The following is a 14854-nucleotide window of genomic DNA, read 5'->3' as shown; positions in this document are numbered from 1 at the left end:
ACGTGGTTCCCACCAGAATGGACCACAGACGCACCTGCGGGGCTTAAAGCAACATCGCAGCCCAGCTCTGGGGAGCACAGCTAGACACCATCTCCTTCCTCCCTGGGGGCCTCGGTCACCCTGGGGGGTGCCAGTGGCATAGCAGGGCGGGGCACGGAAAGGAACAGGTTAATCAAGTCCTTCCTCTTCTTTGTCCTGGTAGCCTCTTTTCTCCTGCCGGCATGCAAGAGAAACCCCTCCTGGTCACTCTACTAGCTGTTAGGGTATTTGCTCGCTATTTATTTTCGCCCTCAACCAAGACTCAGTGTGACAATTAGGGAGGGGCCTATGGCTGTTTCTCTGGCATCGGGAGGGAGGCCCACCTGCTGGTGGGCCTTGGCAAAGCTGTTCAGGGCAGCCGTCTCAAACAGGCCCTGCTCTCTGGGGCTCCCTGGGCTGAGCTCAGCCTGTGTCTCCCCCGGCCCGCCTCTCCTCCCTGCCTTTCCCTGGGGACTCCTGCTCTTCACCAGGGTGTCCCCTGGCACCAGGGCCCCTGGGACGTCTCCCCTGCGCCCTGCTCAGGCCTCAGGTGAGTGTACATATCCATTCATTTGCTCCATCATTCATTCACACCATTTCGCTTGCATGTTAATATTTATCAAACCCCCATCAGGCGGCAAGGCTATGTTGTGTGCTGGGGGATCCTGAGGCAAGGCAGTTAAAACACGTTTCCGGTGCTGATCTCTAGCCTACTGCTACAGTCTGTTCTCTGGCACACAGTAGGCACTGCTGAATATTTACTGGACAACAAATAACTACATGATAAGCCCTTGAGCGTGCACGTGTGCTAAGACCTATGCAGACATTATTTTTGTAACTGCTCCAACATCTTGATGAGGCAGTGCGTTAGATTCAAGGAGGATGAAAATTCTCAGCTCTTCTTGCTTTGAGAAATGGGGTCTATTGTCTCTCCCTTGAAGCTGGCTGGCTCGTGACTGCTCTGACCAACAGAATATGACAGAAGTGACACCATGCCAGTTCCAGGCCAAGCCTAATATTAGGAGGATCAACGGCTTCTTGTCTCAGCACAGTGGAGCCTTGAGCTGCCACGTGGAGAGACACCCTGAGACTATACGAGAAGGAGAGGGTGCCCCCAACCTAAGTCCAGCTTCCCAGCGGTGTCCCCCAGGGTGTCAGGCACACGAGTGAAGCCATCTTGGATCCTTCAGACCAGCTCAGCCAACAGCCGGACACAACTGCCTCCCGTCTACCCCCTGTGGAGCAGAGGGCCAGCCCACCCGAGCTCTTCCTGAACTCTCAACTCACGCTGTGAAGTACAATCAACTGATGGTCTTTAAACCACTAAGTCTTGGGGTAGTTGGTTATGCAGCAGTAGATCATCAGAACAGGAATTCACTAGCACTTTCTCCCCTGCAGAGACGAAGACTTGTAAGGTCGAGGTCCGCAGCTAGTGAGCACTGGGGTGAGGGTCTGATCATAGGATGCATCTGACCTTTAAACCTGTGCTTTGAACAACTTGTGCCCTCAAAATGTCAGGGTCAAACTCACTGTTTCAAAGTAAAGAAGAGAGAGAACCCACAATTTCCTCTCAACTCCTCTGGTGAGCAGCACCTTAATACATATTTTTGAATGGCTTTTTCTTCACAGGGTTGATATGGGCAGCAGATACACATGGGAGAAAAAGGGAAACAAATGTTATGGCATGTCTTTTAATGCCAGGCACTGTGCGGTGTGCTCATATATTAGCTCCCAAGCTAAGAGATATGATGTCTTATCCCAATTTACAGGTGGGGACATCAAGGTCCAAAGATGTTAAGGAATTTTCCCAGCCAGGAAACGCTGAAGCCAAGGTAGGCGTCTACATCCATCTGATCTATAAAGCCTGCATCCTTCTCACCCCACCAAGTTGTTCAGTTACCTGTGACCCTATCTCCCAGACTTGACATGGCTCCCTCATAAACTCTACCTTGTTGGTTTTGTGCTGTTGACCAGCTGGTATTAAGAGCCAGAATTCTGATTGTCTTATCCACTGTACTAGGCAACTCTCCCAGCTTCAGGCTATTTTTAGATGCACAGAACTCTGCGGTCACAGACGAAGCCTTCCTCCAACATCTCATCTGGGTCTTCAAGGACAAGTAGGACTTTGATAGACCAAGAAGGAAGGAGGAGGGTGACTCTGGCAGAGAGCTGTGCAAAGAATATGTGCAAAGGCACAGGGGCATGTGAGGCCCAAGGTTTTGCTGAAATACTGATACACACACATATGTGTACACTCATCTATACACACAAACACTGAATATTAAATTTACAAGATTATGTTATATATGTGTATGGATTTAGATAAACAAGAAAATGTTACATAAACACAAGCATATGCCAACATGTTAATAATGATTACTGTCTGGTGGTAGATATGGGTAACTTTCTTTTCTTGCTTATTTCTATTTCCTAAGTGCTCTATAAAATATCAGTTGAACGATAAAGTGTTAAGAAGAGAGAAAACAAAGTTCCTGTGGTTTGAGCAGTGGAAGTGGGAGGACAGAGGGCAGATGGGCACTGGCTGACCAGGCAGGAGAGTTAAGCCGGGACCACCCTCATATCTCCAAGAGCCATCAGGAGACCAACCCTGCTGCTGGTCCTGTCCTCTATCTTCCTATCCCTCGAGAAACTTGGAGAAACACCTACGTTGATGCTATGTGAGAAACACAAACTTCTAAGCAGAGGGAGTGGCTGCCACACTCCCTTCAGAGAATGAGAGCCATTGATTACTTGCTGGCTTCCTTTGATCGTGTGCCGTCATTCAGCAAGCACTTTGGGAATACTGGGGATCTAATTAAGCTACTCTGCTCGGGAAGGCACACAATTATCTGACTCTGTCCATGAAGAGAGCAAATGAAGCACGCAGGGAAAAGTCACACATGATTTTAAAGGCTGTCAACAGACATATTAATTAAGAGACTGGGGAAGGGGTTGGGCCATACCTGTGAGAAATGTACTTTAGGAAAAAATGACTGTATGAAAAGACACAAAAGGATGCTGGTTTTCTCTCACTGGACCCACAAGTTCAAGGTGGGAGTATCACAGCCATGTGCCAGGCACAGTCCGATGGGTCCGCTTCCCATGTGTGGATTAACTTCACTTCCTTAAATGTGACATGACTTTTGTCCTCTTCCCAGATAAGGAACAGGGATTTAAGAGGCTAAAATCTCTGTTTCCCACTACTTTGAGAAATAGGGCAGAAGAGTAAGAGGTTCCAAACATCCAGCCTGGGACACTTTGTCCTCGGTTCAGAGCAAGTAGAGAAAGGCTACGTCCCCCAAAGTCAAGAGCGTGTGTCTCAGAGTGGCAGGCTGGCGGGTGCGTCCAATTTTCATCTTTACATCTTTCTGTGCTTTCCCCAGTGGGCTTGTATGGTTTTCATAATCTTAAAAGAATCATCTCCACTTGGGAAAAAATAGTGATGTAGCAAAGGGAAGGAAGACAGCTAGGAACTGAGGCTGACTGAGATTCTTGAGCTGAAAGGAACATCCTAGGAAGCTGGGAGAAAGGAGAGGCAGAGTCCAGCCCAGCAGCAGGTGGTGGGGGTGCAGGGAGATGGCCCCATACCCAGGAGCCGGGGCACCTGGGTTCAAATCTCAGCTGTGCGTGGACTGTGATGGGACCTGAACTAGTCACCTATCCCAAGTTTTAGCTTCCAAATCTGTCAGCTGGGATCACAATAATAATACCTACTTCCTCAAGTTGCGAGGACTACCATTTTATCACACAAACCCGTATACATCCATGTTAGGGCTTGTTAGGGCTTTGGGGATAGAGCGGCTAGGCCAACAGGGGAGGAGGAGAGGTGGGCAAGGGAGATGGTCACTGAGCAGCCACCTACCCACTGGCTGCTCCTGCCTGGTCCCCAGGTGGTCCCCATGGCACCACGCAGGTGCCATGCCAGGGAGAGGGGGACCGAATCACGGAAGGGAATGGCGGAGGTGTGGGCCCAAATCAGACCCTGGGAGCTTGCTCTCTGCCACATGCCAGCCTGCTTAGACACAGCAGCTCTCACCTACTGTTACAACAGCGCTTTCCATCCAGCAGCAGCCCTGTGGTGTAGTAAAGGGAGGCGCAGAGGGGGAGGCCGCTTGACCAAGCTCACACCTTCAGTGAGCAGCAGGGTAGCCCTGAACCTCAAGAGCTGCTTGATTCCCAAGCCACAGTACTCTCTCCCCTCCATCCCACGGCCCTTCTTTCTGGCAGCCAGAGAGTCTGATCCCTGGGACCCTGCTGCTCAGGACGGGCCAGGTGGTGGGCACACAGCACAGCCCCGCCAGGGCCTCAGAGCCCCGGGGATCTCAGCCCAGCCGTCTCCTGTCCTCAGGGCCCCAGCCCGCCCCACACCCCGCACCTGGTCTCCAGTGGGATGTTACTGTTGAGCAGCCAGTTGTCCTGGGCGTGGGTCTGCTCCTGCGCACCGCCGGCGGGGGGCTCTCCAGACAGCGAGTGGTCTGTGGGCGCCGGGCTGGGATTGCTCCTTGGAGTGAAGTTGCCCTGGTTCAGGGAGCTAATGGAGGCCGCATGGTGCTGGTTGGGGGTGTGGGCGTGCGAGAGCGGAGGCGGCGGTGTCCGGAGTCGAGAATGGTTCTGCAGGCCGCCCGGGTGATCTAGGGTACAAACACGCATGGTCAGCGAGGTGGGGACGGCCCCATGGGGACCACACGGGGGCCACACAGGAGCAGCCAGGCCAGCCGTGAAAAGAGCAAGTCACTCAGACGTGTCTGACTCTGCGACACATGGGCTGTAGCCCGCCAGGTTCCTCTGCCCCAGGTTCCTCTGCCCAGGTTCCTCTCCCGGCAAGAATACTGGGGTGGGCTGCCATGCCTTTCTCCAGGGGATCTTCGCAACCCAGGGAGAGAATCCAGGTCTCCCACGTTGTAGGCAGATTCTTTACTGTTTGAGCTACCCAGGAAGCCCCATGCCAGCCGTGGGAACTGGCCAACGGGGCACGATCATGCAGTCAATAAACAAGTGCTCGACAGGCATTTACTGAGTATCTGCTACTCTAGGTGCTGGGGAGCAAAGCAGACAAAAGTCCTGTCCTCACTGAGCTTACATCTGAGTTAGAAAGACAGACAGAAAAGATTAAAAAAAGAAAACAAAGACCAGATAAATAGGCATGAATTTAAGTAAATTCTGGGAGACATTGAAGGACAGGGATGCCTGGCGTGCTGCAGTCCATGGGGCCGCAAAGAGTCAGACATGACTTAGAGACTGAACAACAACACATGTCACTGACTTCATACTGTTTCTTTGATACTTTTAGGCTACGGCCAGAACCCATAGCTTCAACATTACCTGGGAATTTGCTAAAAATGAAAATTCTTATGTCTTGACCCAGAGTTACTGAATCATGAACCTTTGAGTGGGGCCAAGAAATCTGACCTTACAAACCCTCCAGGTGACTCTGAGGCATGATAAGATTTGGATATCACTAGTTATATGTAAGATTAAACAGCAAACGAAACAAATGAGTTAAACAAATCATATACATACTTATCTATGTATGAAAGTGAAAGTGTCAGTTGCTCAGTCATGGCCAACTCTTTGCGACCCCATGGACTGTAGCCCACCAGGCTCCTCTGTCCATGGAATTCTCCAGGCAAGAATACTGGAGTGGGTAGCCATTCCCTTCTCCAGGGGATCTTCCTGACTCAGGGATCGAACCTGTGTTTCCTGCATTGCAGGCAGACTCTTTACCGTCTAAGCCACCAAGGAAGCCCATATATACATATATAGTCACCATCTCGGTAAATTATATTTATATTTATATATATATATATATATATATATATATATATATATATATATATATATCACACACACACATATATAGTTTGGGCTTCCCTGGTAGCTCAGATGGTAAAGAATCCTCCTGCAATGCAGGAGACCCTGGTTCAATTCTTGGGTTGGAAAGGCCCCCTAGAGAAGGGATAGGCTTCCCACTCCAGTATTCTTGGGCTTCCCTGATGGCTCAGATGGTAAAGAATTTGCCTGCAATGCGGGAGACCTGGGTTCCATCCCTGGGTTGGGAAGAGTCCCTGGAGGAGGGCACAGCAACCCACTCTAGTATTCTTGCCTGGAGAATCCCCATGGACAGAGGAGCCTGGCGGGCTGCAGTCCATGAGGTTGCAAAGTCAGACATGACTGAATGACTAAGCACAGCCCAGCAAATATATGTATATACATGTAGTTTACCAAGATGGTGATAAATCTGAGAACACACAAAGCCGGGAAGGAGGCTGTGGCCTGTGTATGTCGGGGCAGTGATGAAACTTTAGATCAGATGGTCAGTGATGGGCTTCTGAGTAAAGGGAATGAGCCATGCTGGTGTCTGGGGTGGGGGTGGCAGTTAAAAAGCACCACTTACACTTCTGGAGCACTAACTATGTGCCAGGCACTATTCTGAGCCTACTTGTGTTAATTCAGCTAATCCTCACAACCCACTACAAGCAGGTATTGTGTGCATTTCATTTTACAGATGAAGCAATTACTTGCCTGGAAAATCCCATGGATAGAGGAGCCTGGTAGGCTGCAGTCCATGGGGTCCTAAGAGTCGGATACAACTGAGTGACTTCACTTTAACTTTTCACTTTCATGTATTGGAGAAGGAAATGGCAACCCACTCCAGTGTTCTTGCCTGGAGAGTCCCAGGGACGGGGGAGCCTGGTGGGCTGCCGTCTATGGGGTCGCACAGAGTTGGACACGACTGAAGTGACTTAGCAGTAGCAGTATATATATTCATATAAATTTTTATTTATATATAAATATTTATATTTTATTTACTCCTTCTAATTACTTGGAGTGTTGGAGTACCATCTTAAAGTAACATCCGCTCAGCTATGCTCACAGGAAGGGTATTATGAGGGTAAAGAAGGTCAGGAAACTGGGTTCTATTCTAGATTTTGCCACTTATTAATCTCATAACCATTGTTGTGGACTGCACATTTAAACCCTCCAAAATTCCCTGGTGGCTCAGCTGGTAAAGAATCCGCCTGCAATGTGGGAGACCTGGGTTTGACCCCTGGGTTGGGAACATCCCCTGGAGAAGGCAATGGCTACCCACTCCAGTATTCTGGCCTGGAGAATTCCATGACTATTTCATGGGGTAGCAAAGAGTCAGACATGACTGAGTGACTTTCACTTTCAAAATTCATAAGTGGAACACCTAACCCCAAATCAATGGTATCTGTAGGTGGGGTTCTTGGGAGGTAACAAGGTTGAGATAAAGATACAAGGGTGGAGTCCTCACGACAGGATTAGTGCCCTTAGAAAAAGAGCCCAGAGAGCTAGCACTCTCTCTCTGCACGACGTGGGGACATCGCAAGAAGGTGGCCATCCTCATATCAGGAGGAGGCCTCTCACCAGACGCTGAATCTGCCTGCACCTTGATCTTGGACTTCTCAGACTCTGGAACTATGAGAAATAAATGCTTGTGGTCTAAATTACCTTGTCTATGGTACTTTGTTTTAGCAGCCCAAGCTGACTAAGACAGAAACTGGTAATCAACAGTATGATGATGCTGGAACAAATATCTAAAAAATGTGGAAGTATCTTTGGAACTCGGTAATGGGTAGAGTCTGCAAGAGTTTTGAGGTGCATGCTAAAAAAAAAAAAAAGACTATGTTGCTGTGGGGGGACTGTTAGATGTGATTCTGGAGAGAGCTCAGGAAAAAAAAAAAAAAAGATGTGTAGAGAAACCATCCATATTCTTAGGGAATACAGAAACACACATGTACAGAATGTTGATAGAAATAATGGACATTAAAGGCAATTCTGATGAGGCCTCAGAAATGAGGAGGAGCATGTTACTGGAACACTAGAGAAAAGGTGATCCTTGCTACATGGTGGCAAAGAATTTGGCTGACTTATGCTCACGTCCCAGTGTTTTGTGGAAGGTAGAAGTTGTGAGCCAAAAAAATTAGATATTTTGCTGAGAAGATCCTGAAGCCAAGTGTTAAAGAAGTGGCTTGGTTCCTCCTGGCAGCTTAGAGTAAAATAGGAGAACAGAGAAATGAAGAAAGAACTGTTAAGCAAAAAGATTTGAAAAATTCTCAGCCTGCCCATATTGCAAAAAAAGAGAAAGCACGTACAGAAGAGAACACCATGGGTGGGGCTGATGGAAAATTTGGTAAGAAGATGTATGTGGGTGTGAACCATGGACCTAGCCAGCCACCCCAGAAGGAACACTGCCAATCTGAGTCAACAGCGATTGAGACAGAATGAAGGATAGCTGTCAAAGTTAGATTCTACAGAATAGGACAATGAAGCTATTTGGCACATTAGCTTCATTGTCCTGTGAATGAATAGCACATTCTCCAAGAAGAGGGAAGACTGGCCTTGAAGGTAATTCAGAGGTCATCGGGGCTACTGCCTCAGTTTCAAAAGGCCTAAGGCTTTTTTATGGCTGAGTGATATTCCACTGGATATATGTACCAAATCCTCATGATGATGGGATCTCCCCTGCCAGGTAAGTATACGTACATCTTCATCCATGCCTCTGTCAAGGCACATTTAGGCTGTTCCTGTGTCTTGGCTATTGTAAACAGTGCTATAATCAACACTGGGATGCACGTAGCTTTTCAAATTATGGTTTTCTCCAGGTATATGCCCAGGAGTGGAACTGCTGAATCAAATGGTAGTTCTATGCTTATTTAAGGAAACTCCATACTATTCTTCATAAAGTTTGTACCAATTTACATTTGGGACTGACATACATACATATGTAAAATATATAACTGATAAGGACCTACGGTTTAGCACAGGGAGCTCTATACTCAAAACTCTGTAGTGACCTACAAGGGAAAGAGTGGATCCACGTACATGTGTAACTGATTCACTCTGCTGCACGCCTGAGATGAACACAACATTGTGAATCAACTATACTCCAACAAAAACGCTTTTAAAAAGAGAAAGATCTAAGACCAAGATAACCATGGGCATGTCACATAACCTCTTTGCACCTCAGTTTTCTCAACTGTAAAATGGGGAAAAGAATTCAGTAAGGGAACCACAAAGCCACAGTGATATCAAATGAGCCAGTCGATGGGAAGGAAATACACCTGAAGTTCACAGTTTACAAAGCAGTCCACGTCATTCGTTCCTCTTGAGAATGCTGCACCTCACAGAGGGGACTGAGAGTTTGTGAGTACAGGATCCTAAACCCGGGTGGGTATGATATTGCAAAGGCTGTGCTTTTCCTTGGCTCAGGAGACAGCTTCCTGGAAACCATCACAATCAAGAGTGAGGCACTATCAGTGATATGACTATTCTTAGCAGAAGATGCTCTGCTTTTTAGGTAACCCGGTCCTTTAAGCCAACGAGTTACAAAGCAAATCTGGTGGGAGTGAGGCTGGGTAGCAATACAAGGGAAGAGAAACAGAAACCCATTGGAGCAGATAAGGATTCCTTACTACTAACTGCTATTTTCAGGATAAAACCCACACCCGTCTACCAATCTCTTTGGAATTTGATCCACACCTGTCTTTCCAGCTTCATCTGTCATCAGCTCCCTCCCCATACCCTCCAGTCTGGCCACACCTTTGCCTCAGAGGCCAAGAGCTCTGCTGGGGCCACACAGTAGCTAACATTTCAACTCCAGTGAAGATGGTCTCCAAGAAGGCCACAGAACATGAATGGTGCCCTCTGAAGACGTGCCATATGCGGTGGTCCTGGTCTGACAGAGATGCTCCTTGATGGGAAGGGCGAGATCCTGGGAGCCAGTAGAACAGGCAGAGTGTCCCACTCAGAGAAAACATGGCCTTGGACCAGAGAGAAAGCGAGAATGTGTATGTGGTGTGTGCATGCGTGCACGTGGGCTCATGTGTCTGACTCTTTGAGATCCCATGGACTACAGCCTGCCAGGCTCTTTTGTCCATGAAATTTTCCAGGCAAGAATCCTGGAGCAGGTTGCCATTTCTTACTCCAGGGGATCTCCTTGACTCAGGGATTGAACTGGACCTCCTGCATGGGAGGCAGATTCTTGACTGTCTAAGCTACCAAGGAAGCTGGAAAGCGAGACTGTGGAGGTTCATTTATTTTGGTCACCTGCTCTCAGGCAGCACTTTAATGGAGACATTTGGAGCCTGGATATAGAAGCCAGCAGGAGACGCAGCCTCCTGGGCGGCTTGAGTGCCCCTCCCTATCCCTGGCCTCCCAGTTTAGGGCACTTCTGCCCAGTGGTAATCAGGAGGCCAGCAGAGAAGGCTGACCTGGTCCTTGCCCCATCGTGTCCTTAGCAGTCAGCCTTCCCCTGGCATCTCACCTAATGGATATTAATAGTTGCTGCCACGTATTTGAGTACATACTGCGTGTCCTTTCAACACGGTAACTTTCCTAATGCTCACGACCGCCCCTAGAGGGCAGTCTCATTATCATTCGCATTTTACATGAGAGGAAACTGAGGCTTGCAAAACGAGTGAGTGGTCCTTATTAACCCATAGTCGTTATTCTGTCTACCAAACCATGGTGCCTTTGCATACAACACAGATAGCTGCTTGACCATCTCAGTCTGTAACCAAAGGCAGGAAAAAGACCCTCGGTGAAGAGAGAGCAAGCGTCTAACATCTGGGACAGGACAGGCTGGACTGTAAGCCTATAGACCCCAGCTTCGTGACTGAGTGGAATGCTGGGCTCTGGCTTGATAACTGTCAAGAGTCCTGAAATGATGAACTTTCAAGTGTCAGCTTCTAAAAGGAAATTCTCTTGTGGAGGTGAGGAATTCTCTGGTCCAAACCCACTCTATCTTTTGCAGCTCAGCTCAACTGCCACCTTGTCTAGAAAGTCTTCCTTGATCTATCTTCCCCAAAGTTCCCTTTTCTTCCACTGAATGCTAACAGCAGGTAACCTGGACGGTGCACCTTTTCCTTATCTCCCAGAGCATGCCTACTTATGTCCTTCCTTCCTGTAGTGGGTATAAATTCCCTGTTCCCTCTGGGTTGTTGATCACAGTTCCATAAACAAACAGATGCTCAATATAGGTTTATTGAGCGAATGGCTTGTGTGAGTGGCCTGGACAGTCTATCCAGGGGGATAAGGCCAGTGTGAAGCTTATTTGCAGGCCAAAACTGACAGCAGACCACCTGAGCTCTCTAGACCATAGGGCAAGCCAGTCCTTGACTTTCTTGCCTGGAGCCAGAGTTCCAGCGGCTTCTGCTGGGGGCTCTGTTTCCCTTTGGTTCTGAGAACACTAGGAAAGGGGATTCTGACATTTTCCAGGTTTCCTATAGAAAGGCTTTGTGCTTGGGGCTTGGCAGTGGATGTATACTCAGAGACATGACCTTCCCAAGGAGCAAACGTTTCTCTGATCTGAACGGAGACTCTGGGCTGAGTGGCTCCCGTGGCCAGGAGGGAAGACAGAGGGGGAGAGCCTGCAGACAGGCCTTCTTCCCTTCCCTTATCCTCCCCATTTACACTCTCAGTTTTAGAGGGAACTCAGAACCCATTCACTCATTCAGCGTGTACCGAATCCTCTTTCGGTGGCTTGACTGGTATGAGACAGAGATGGCCTAAGAGGAGAACGCGTTCCTGATTCCTTCTCACCGGGGGATGCCCTCCGAAAACTCACGTCACCTTCCTGGCCTTGGTCTGCGCACTGTGAAGGATGTACACTTCCCTGCGTCACCCCTTTCTGGAGGATGCTCAAATGCACAGTGAGCCCTTAGCTGTGCCCGGAGGGCAAGGCCCATGTTCCACTCACAACCCCCATCCCCGGGAAATATTTGTGGAATGTGGGAAGGGGGAGGGGACAGCCAAGCAGGTGGGTGGACCCCTTGCTACCTGGGGGTAAGACTGGTACATTCGCAAGGCTGTGCTGTAATCCCAGTTTATACTGTCTCCTCGTAGATCCAGCCATCGAGTATGCGTCCAAATCAACCCAGATACAAGTCACTTTTACTGTTACATTGCACGCCTCTGTCAGGAAAGGCCACCTGCCTATCTGAGTTTTGCAAGCCTGAATTTCCGGGAAGGTTTTTTTGCTTCCCGTGAGTTCCCACAAATATTTACAGTTGCTGGTTCCTTCCAACACCTCATACATCTTTCATTTTATATGCACAAAATTCCTGAACACTGGTGCCTCCGGGCTGCACCTCCCTGAACTGAGACCACGATGAGGCTTCTTGAGGGCGCCGGGCAGAGCAGTAGGTAATAGGAGGAGATGAGGCTTGGATGTCAGACAGCCCTGGGTTCAGGGTCTGGCTCCGCCATGGGTAAGCTGTGTGACCTTGATCATGATACCTGACTTCTCTGGAGTTTCCCATGTGCTTTCCCCACTTTCACCATCTCTTTTGTCTCTGGACCTCCACAGATGCATCACCCAATGCCCAGGATACCCTTAAGACATAGGGCACAGGTCACGTGTCGTGAGCCCTTCCCGACCCTGACGGGCTGGCAGCCCGCTCTGTGTTCCTTGGCGCTCCATCGGGGCCGCAGTGTAAGGTTAACAAGGATTCGAGGAGCAGACACTTGTGGGTCGCTCACCACGCGACAGACCTCAACACAGGCACTTCCCCTGTGTCACTACCTCCAGTTTTCATATCAATTAAATGGAGATAATGCTCATCTTATAGGGCAATGATGAGACACAAACGAGATCACGTACATAAGGTGCCTGAAATGCAATAATGCCAAAAAAAAAAAAAAAAGCAACTATTAATCCTACCGTTACGGTAAAGTCATGCTGAATGGGTAAGTCATAAAGAGCTAAACTGTCACTGTGATGATTACAGCATTTACAACAGGGGTGCCCAAGCAGAAAGTCTTGAGAGAGAAAGAGTAGGCACATGCCTGGCAGAAACGTGGTTATCTTCAGTGACAGGAGGGGCCAGAGCAGAGTTCCGGAGCCTTCCAGACCGAGGTTCAGCCTTTACTCTGTCTCTGACAGGCTACGTGTTTTGGGGCAAATCACTCAAGTTCTCTGAGCCTCTAATTCCTCACCTATAGAGTGAGTGTTTAATAGTAATGCAATGAAAGGAAGAGGAGAAAGGACTACCACAGAATGAATACACAGAGATCCAGGGCTGAAACAAATCCGGACCCTGCCTTTGAGCTGCTCACAGTTTAGTAAAAACAAGAGACACACCCACAGATACTATGCAAAACAGTAATTACTAGGAGATGATAATAGCTAACATCTATTGGGCACTTGCTATGTGACTTGCTCTAAGCACTTTATTTATAACATCTCTGTAAAGAAGGTCCTATTATTACTCCTCAATTTGTAGATGAGGACACTAATGTACAGGAAAGCTAAGAAGTTTGTCCAAGATTACTAAACCACCGAGTGATGGAACCGGAATCTGAACTCAGGCATCTGGCCCCAGAGTCCACTCTCTTAACCACTCTGCTTTACATACACGGAGGGAGCGGACACAGGGAAAGCCTCCGTGCCTGTCATGTGGTGAGCGGCCCCCAAGTGTCTGTTTCTCGCATTCCCGTTAGCCCTACACCGCGGCCCTGAGGAGCACCGAGCAGGCTAGTCTATCAGGGTCGTGAAGGTTTCATGACAAGTGACGTGTGTCCTGTGTCTTATGGGGTATTCTGGGCATTGGGTGATGCAGGTGTGGAGGTCCAGAGTCGAGAGAGAGCCAGACGGGGGGCAGGGAGGAGAGGGCGCCAGCAGACACTCAGGAGGCTGCCTGGGGCACTTCTTTAACCAGTGTGGGGTGGCTGCGAGGGGGCGCTGGCAAGAGGCCAGGAGGAGACACTGGAAGGAGTTGTGTGTGCTGGTTGCCCAGAGATGCCAAACAGAAGAACCTGGCCTCTACTGGGAGGGTGAGAGGGCGCCCTGCTGGGCTTTGAGGCAGGGGGGCTGAGATCACACTCGTGTTTGAGGCAGATCCTGTTTGCCACATGGAGGATGAACCAGGTGGGGCTAGCTGCAGGTAGGACCCAGATCAGCCTCGGGAATCCTGACAGCTAGCACAACTTCAGTGAAACATGCTGCTATCCTTTTATAAGAGCATGTTCATGAGACAAAGACATAAATTTCCAGAGTTTTGGCTCAGGCAAAGACTCCGAATGTGTCAACAGCCCTATGATCTGGGCCAACGGCGGCTCTGAGAAAGGGTGCCAGGCTGGACACCCACCTCCAACCCTGAGAAACAGCCGCCAGGCGTCTGAAGGTCTCCTGGCTGTGGAGTTAATGACGACCCAGTGTGTGTTGCAGTCATTCATCGGGCCCTAAAGACTGGCAGATATGAAAGATGATGGTATTTAATTATGATAAAACACAAAAACTCCAGCGGCCTGAGAATGCCAAGAGAAAGAGTGATTTGGCTTCCATTAAAATGCCATCAACTACCACTGACTCAGGCTGTACAGTAGCGGTGCGGAGAGCTTAGCTAATGAACCTTGACCTCCCCGGCCGAGTTAGACAGGCCACAGAGCTCTGTCACCACCGTCAGCAGCTGGGATCTGATGGCCTGACTTCCAGCCTCTGTTTCTGTCTCCTTCAAGCTATGTGCTGCTGCTGCTAAGTCACTTCAGTCGTGTCCGACTCTGTGCGACCCCAGAGATGGCAGCCCACCAGGCTCCCCTGTCCCTGGGATTCTCCAGGCAAGAACACTGGAGTGGGTTGTCATTTTCAAGCTATGTAATCCTGGACAATTCATTGCACCTCTCTGAGCTTCGGCTTCCTGTCAGATGTCTAGGAAATCGCCTTGCAAACCATAGGGCCCAGCTTAAGAGTCAGAGATAACTATCAGTGTATTCTTATTGCCTCAGAAGGAATAAAAATTGCAACATCCAGATGGGAACTGCTGGTCTGAGCAAGGGGTCAGGGCTGCGTTTTTGTGTGCTTCTCTCTGCCCAT

General features: G+C 49.1%; 1 protein-coding gene across 2 annotated transcripts in view; it reads right to left on the bottom strand.

The window, feature by feature from the left end:
* The window catches only part of TENM4 (teneurin transmembrane protein 4), a 3327204-nt gene that overhangs the window by 257190 nt on the left and 3055160 nt on the right, over positions 1–14854 (bottom strand). For both annotated transcript variants that reach the window (XM_070782510.1, XM_070782511.1), the window contains one exon: positions 4394–4649. In XM_070782510.1, coding sequence (XP_070638611.1) covers positions 4394–4649 — 256 coding nt within the window. The remainder of the gene's footprint in view (positions 1–4393; positions 4650–14854) is intronic.

The sequence above is a fragment of the Bos indicus genome, chromosome 29 (assembly GCF_029378745.1).
Source record: "Bos indicus isolate NIAB-ARS_2022 breed Sahiwal x Tharparkar chromosome 29, NIAB-ARS_B.indTharparkar_mat_pri_1.0, whole genome shotgun sequence".
In the NCBI taxonomy this organism is placed as follows: domain Eukaryota; kingdom Metazoa; phylum Chordata; class Mammalia; order Artiodactyla; family Bovidae; genus Bos; species Bos indicus.
The sequence above is the reverse complement of the archived record's forward strand: the minus strand, read 5'-3'. Positions and strand labels throughout refer to the sequence as shown.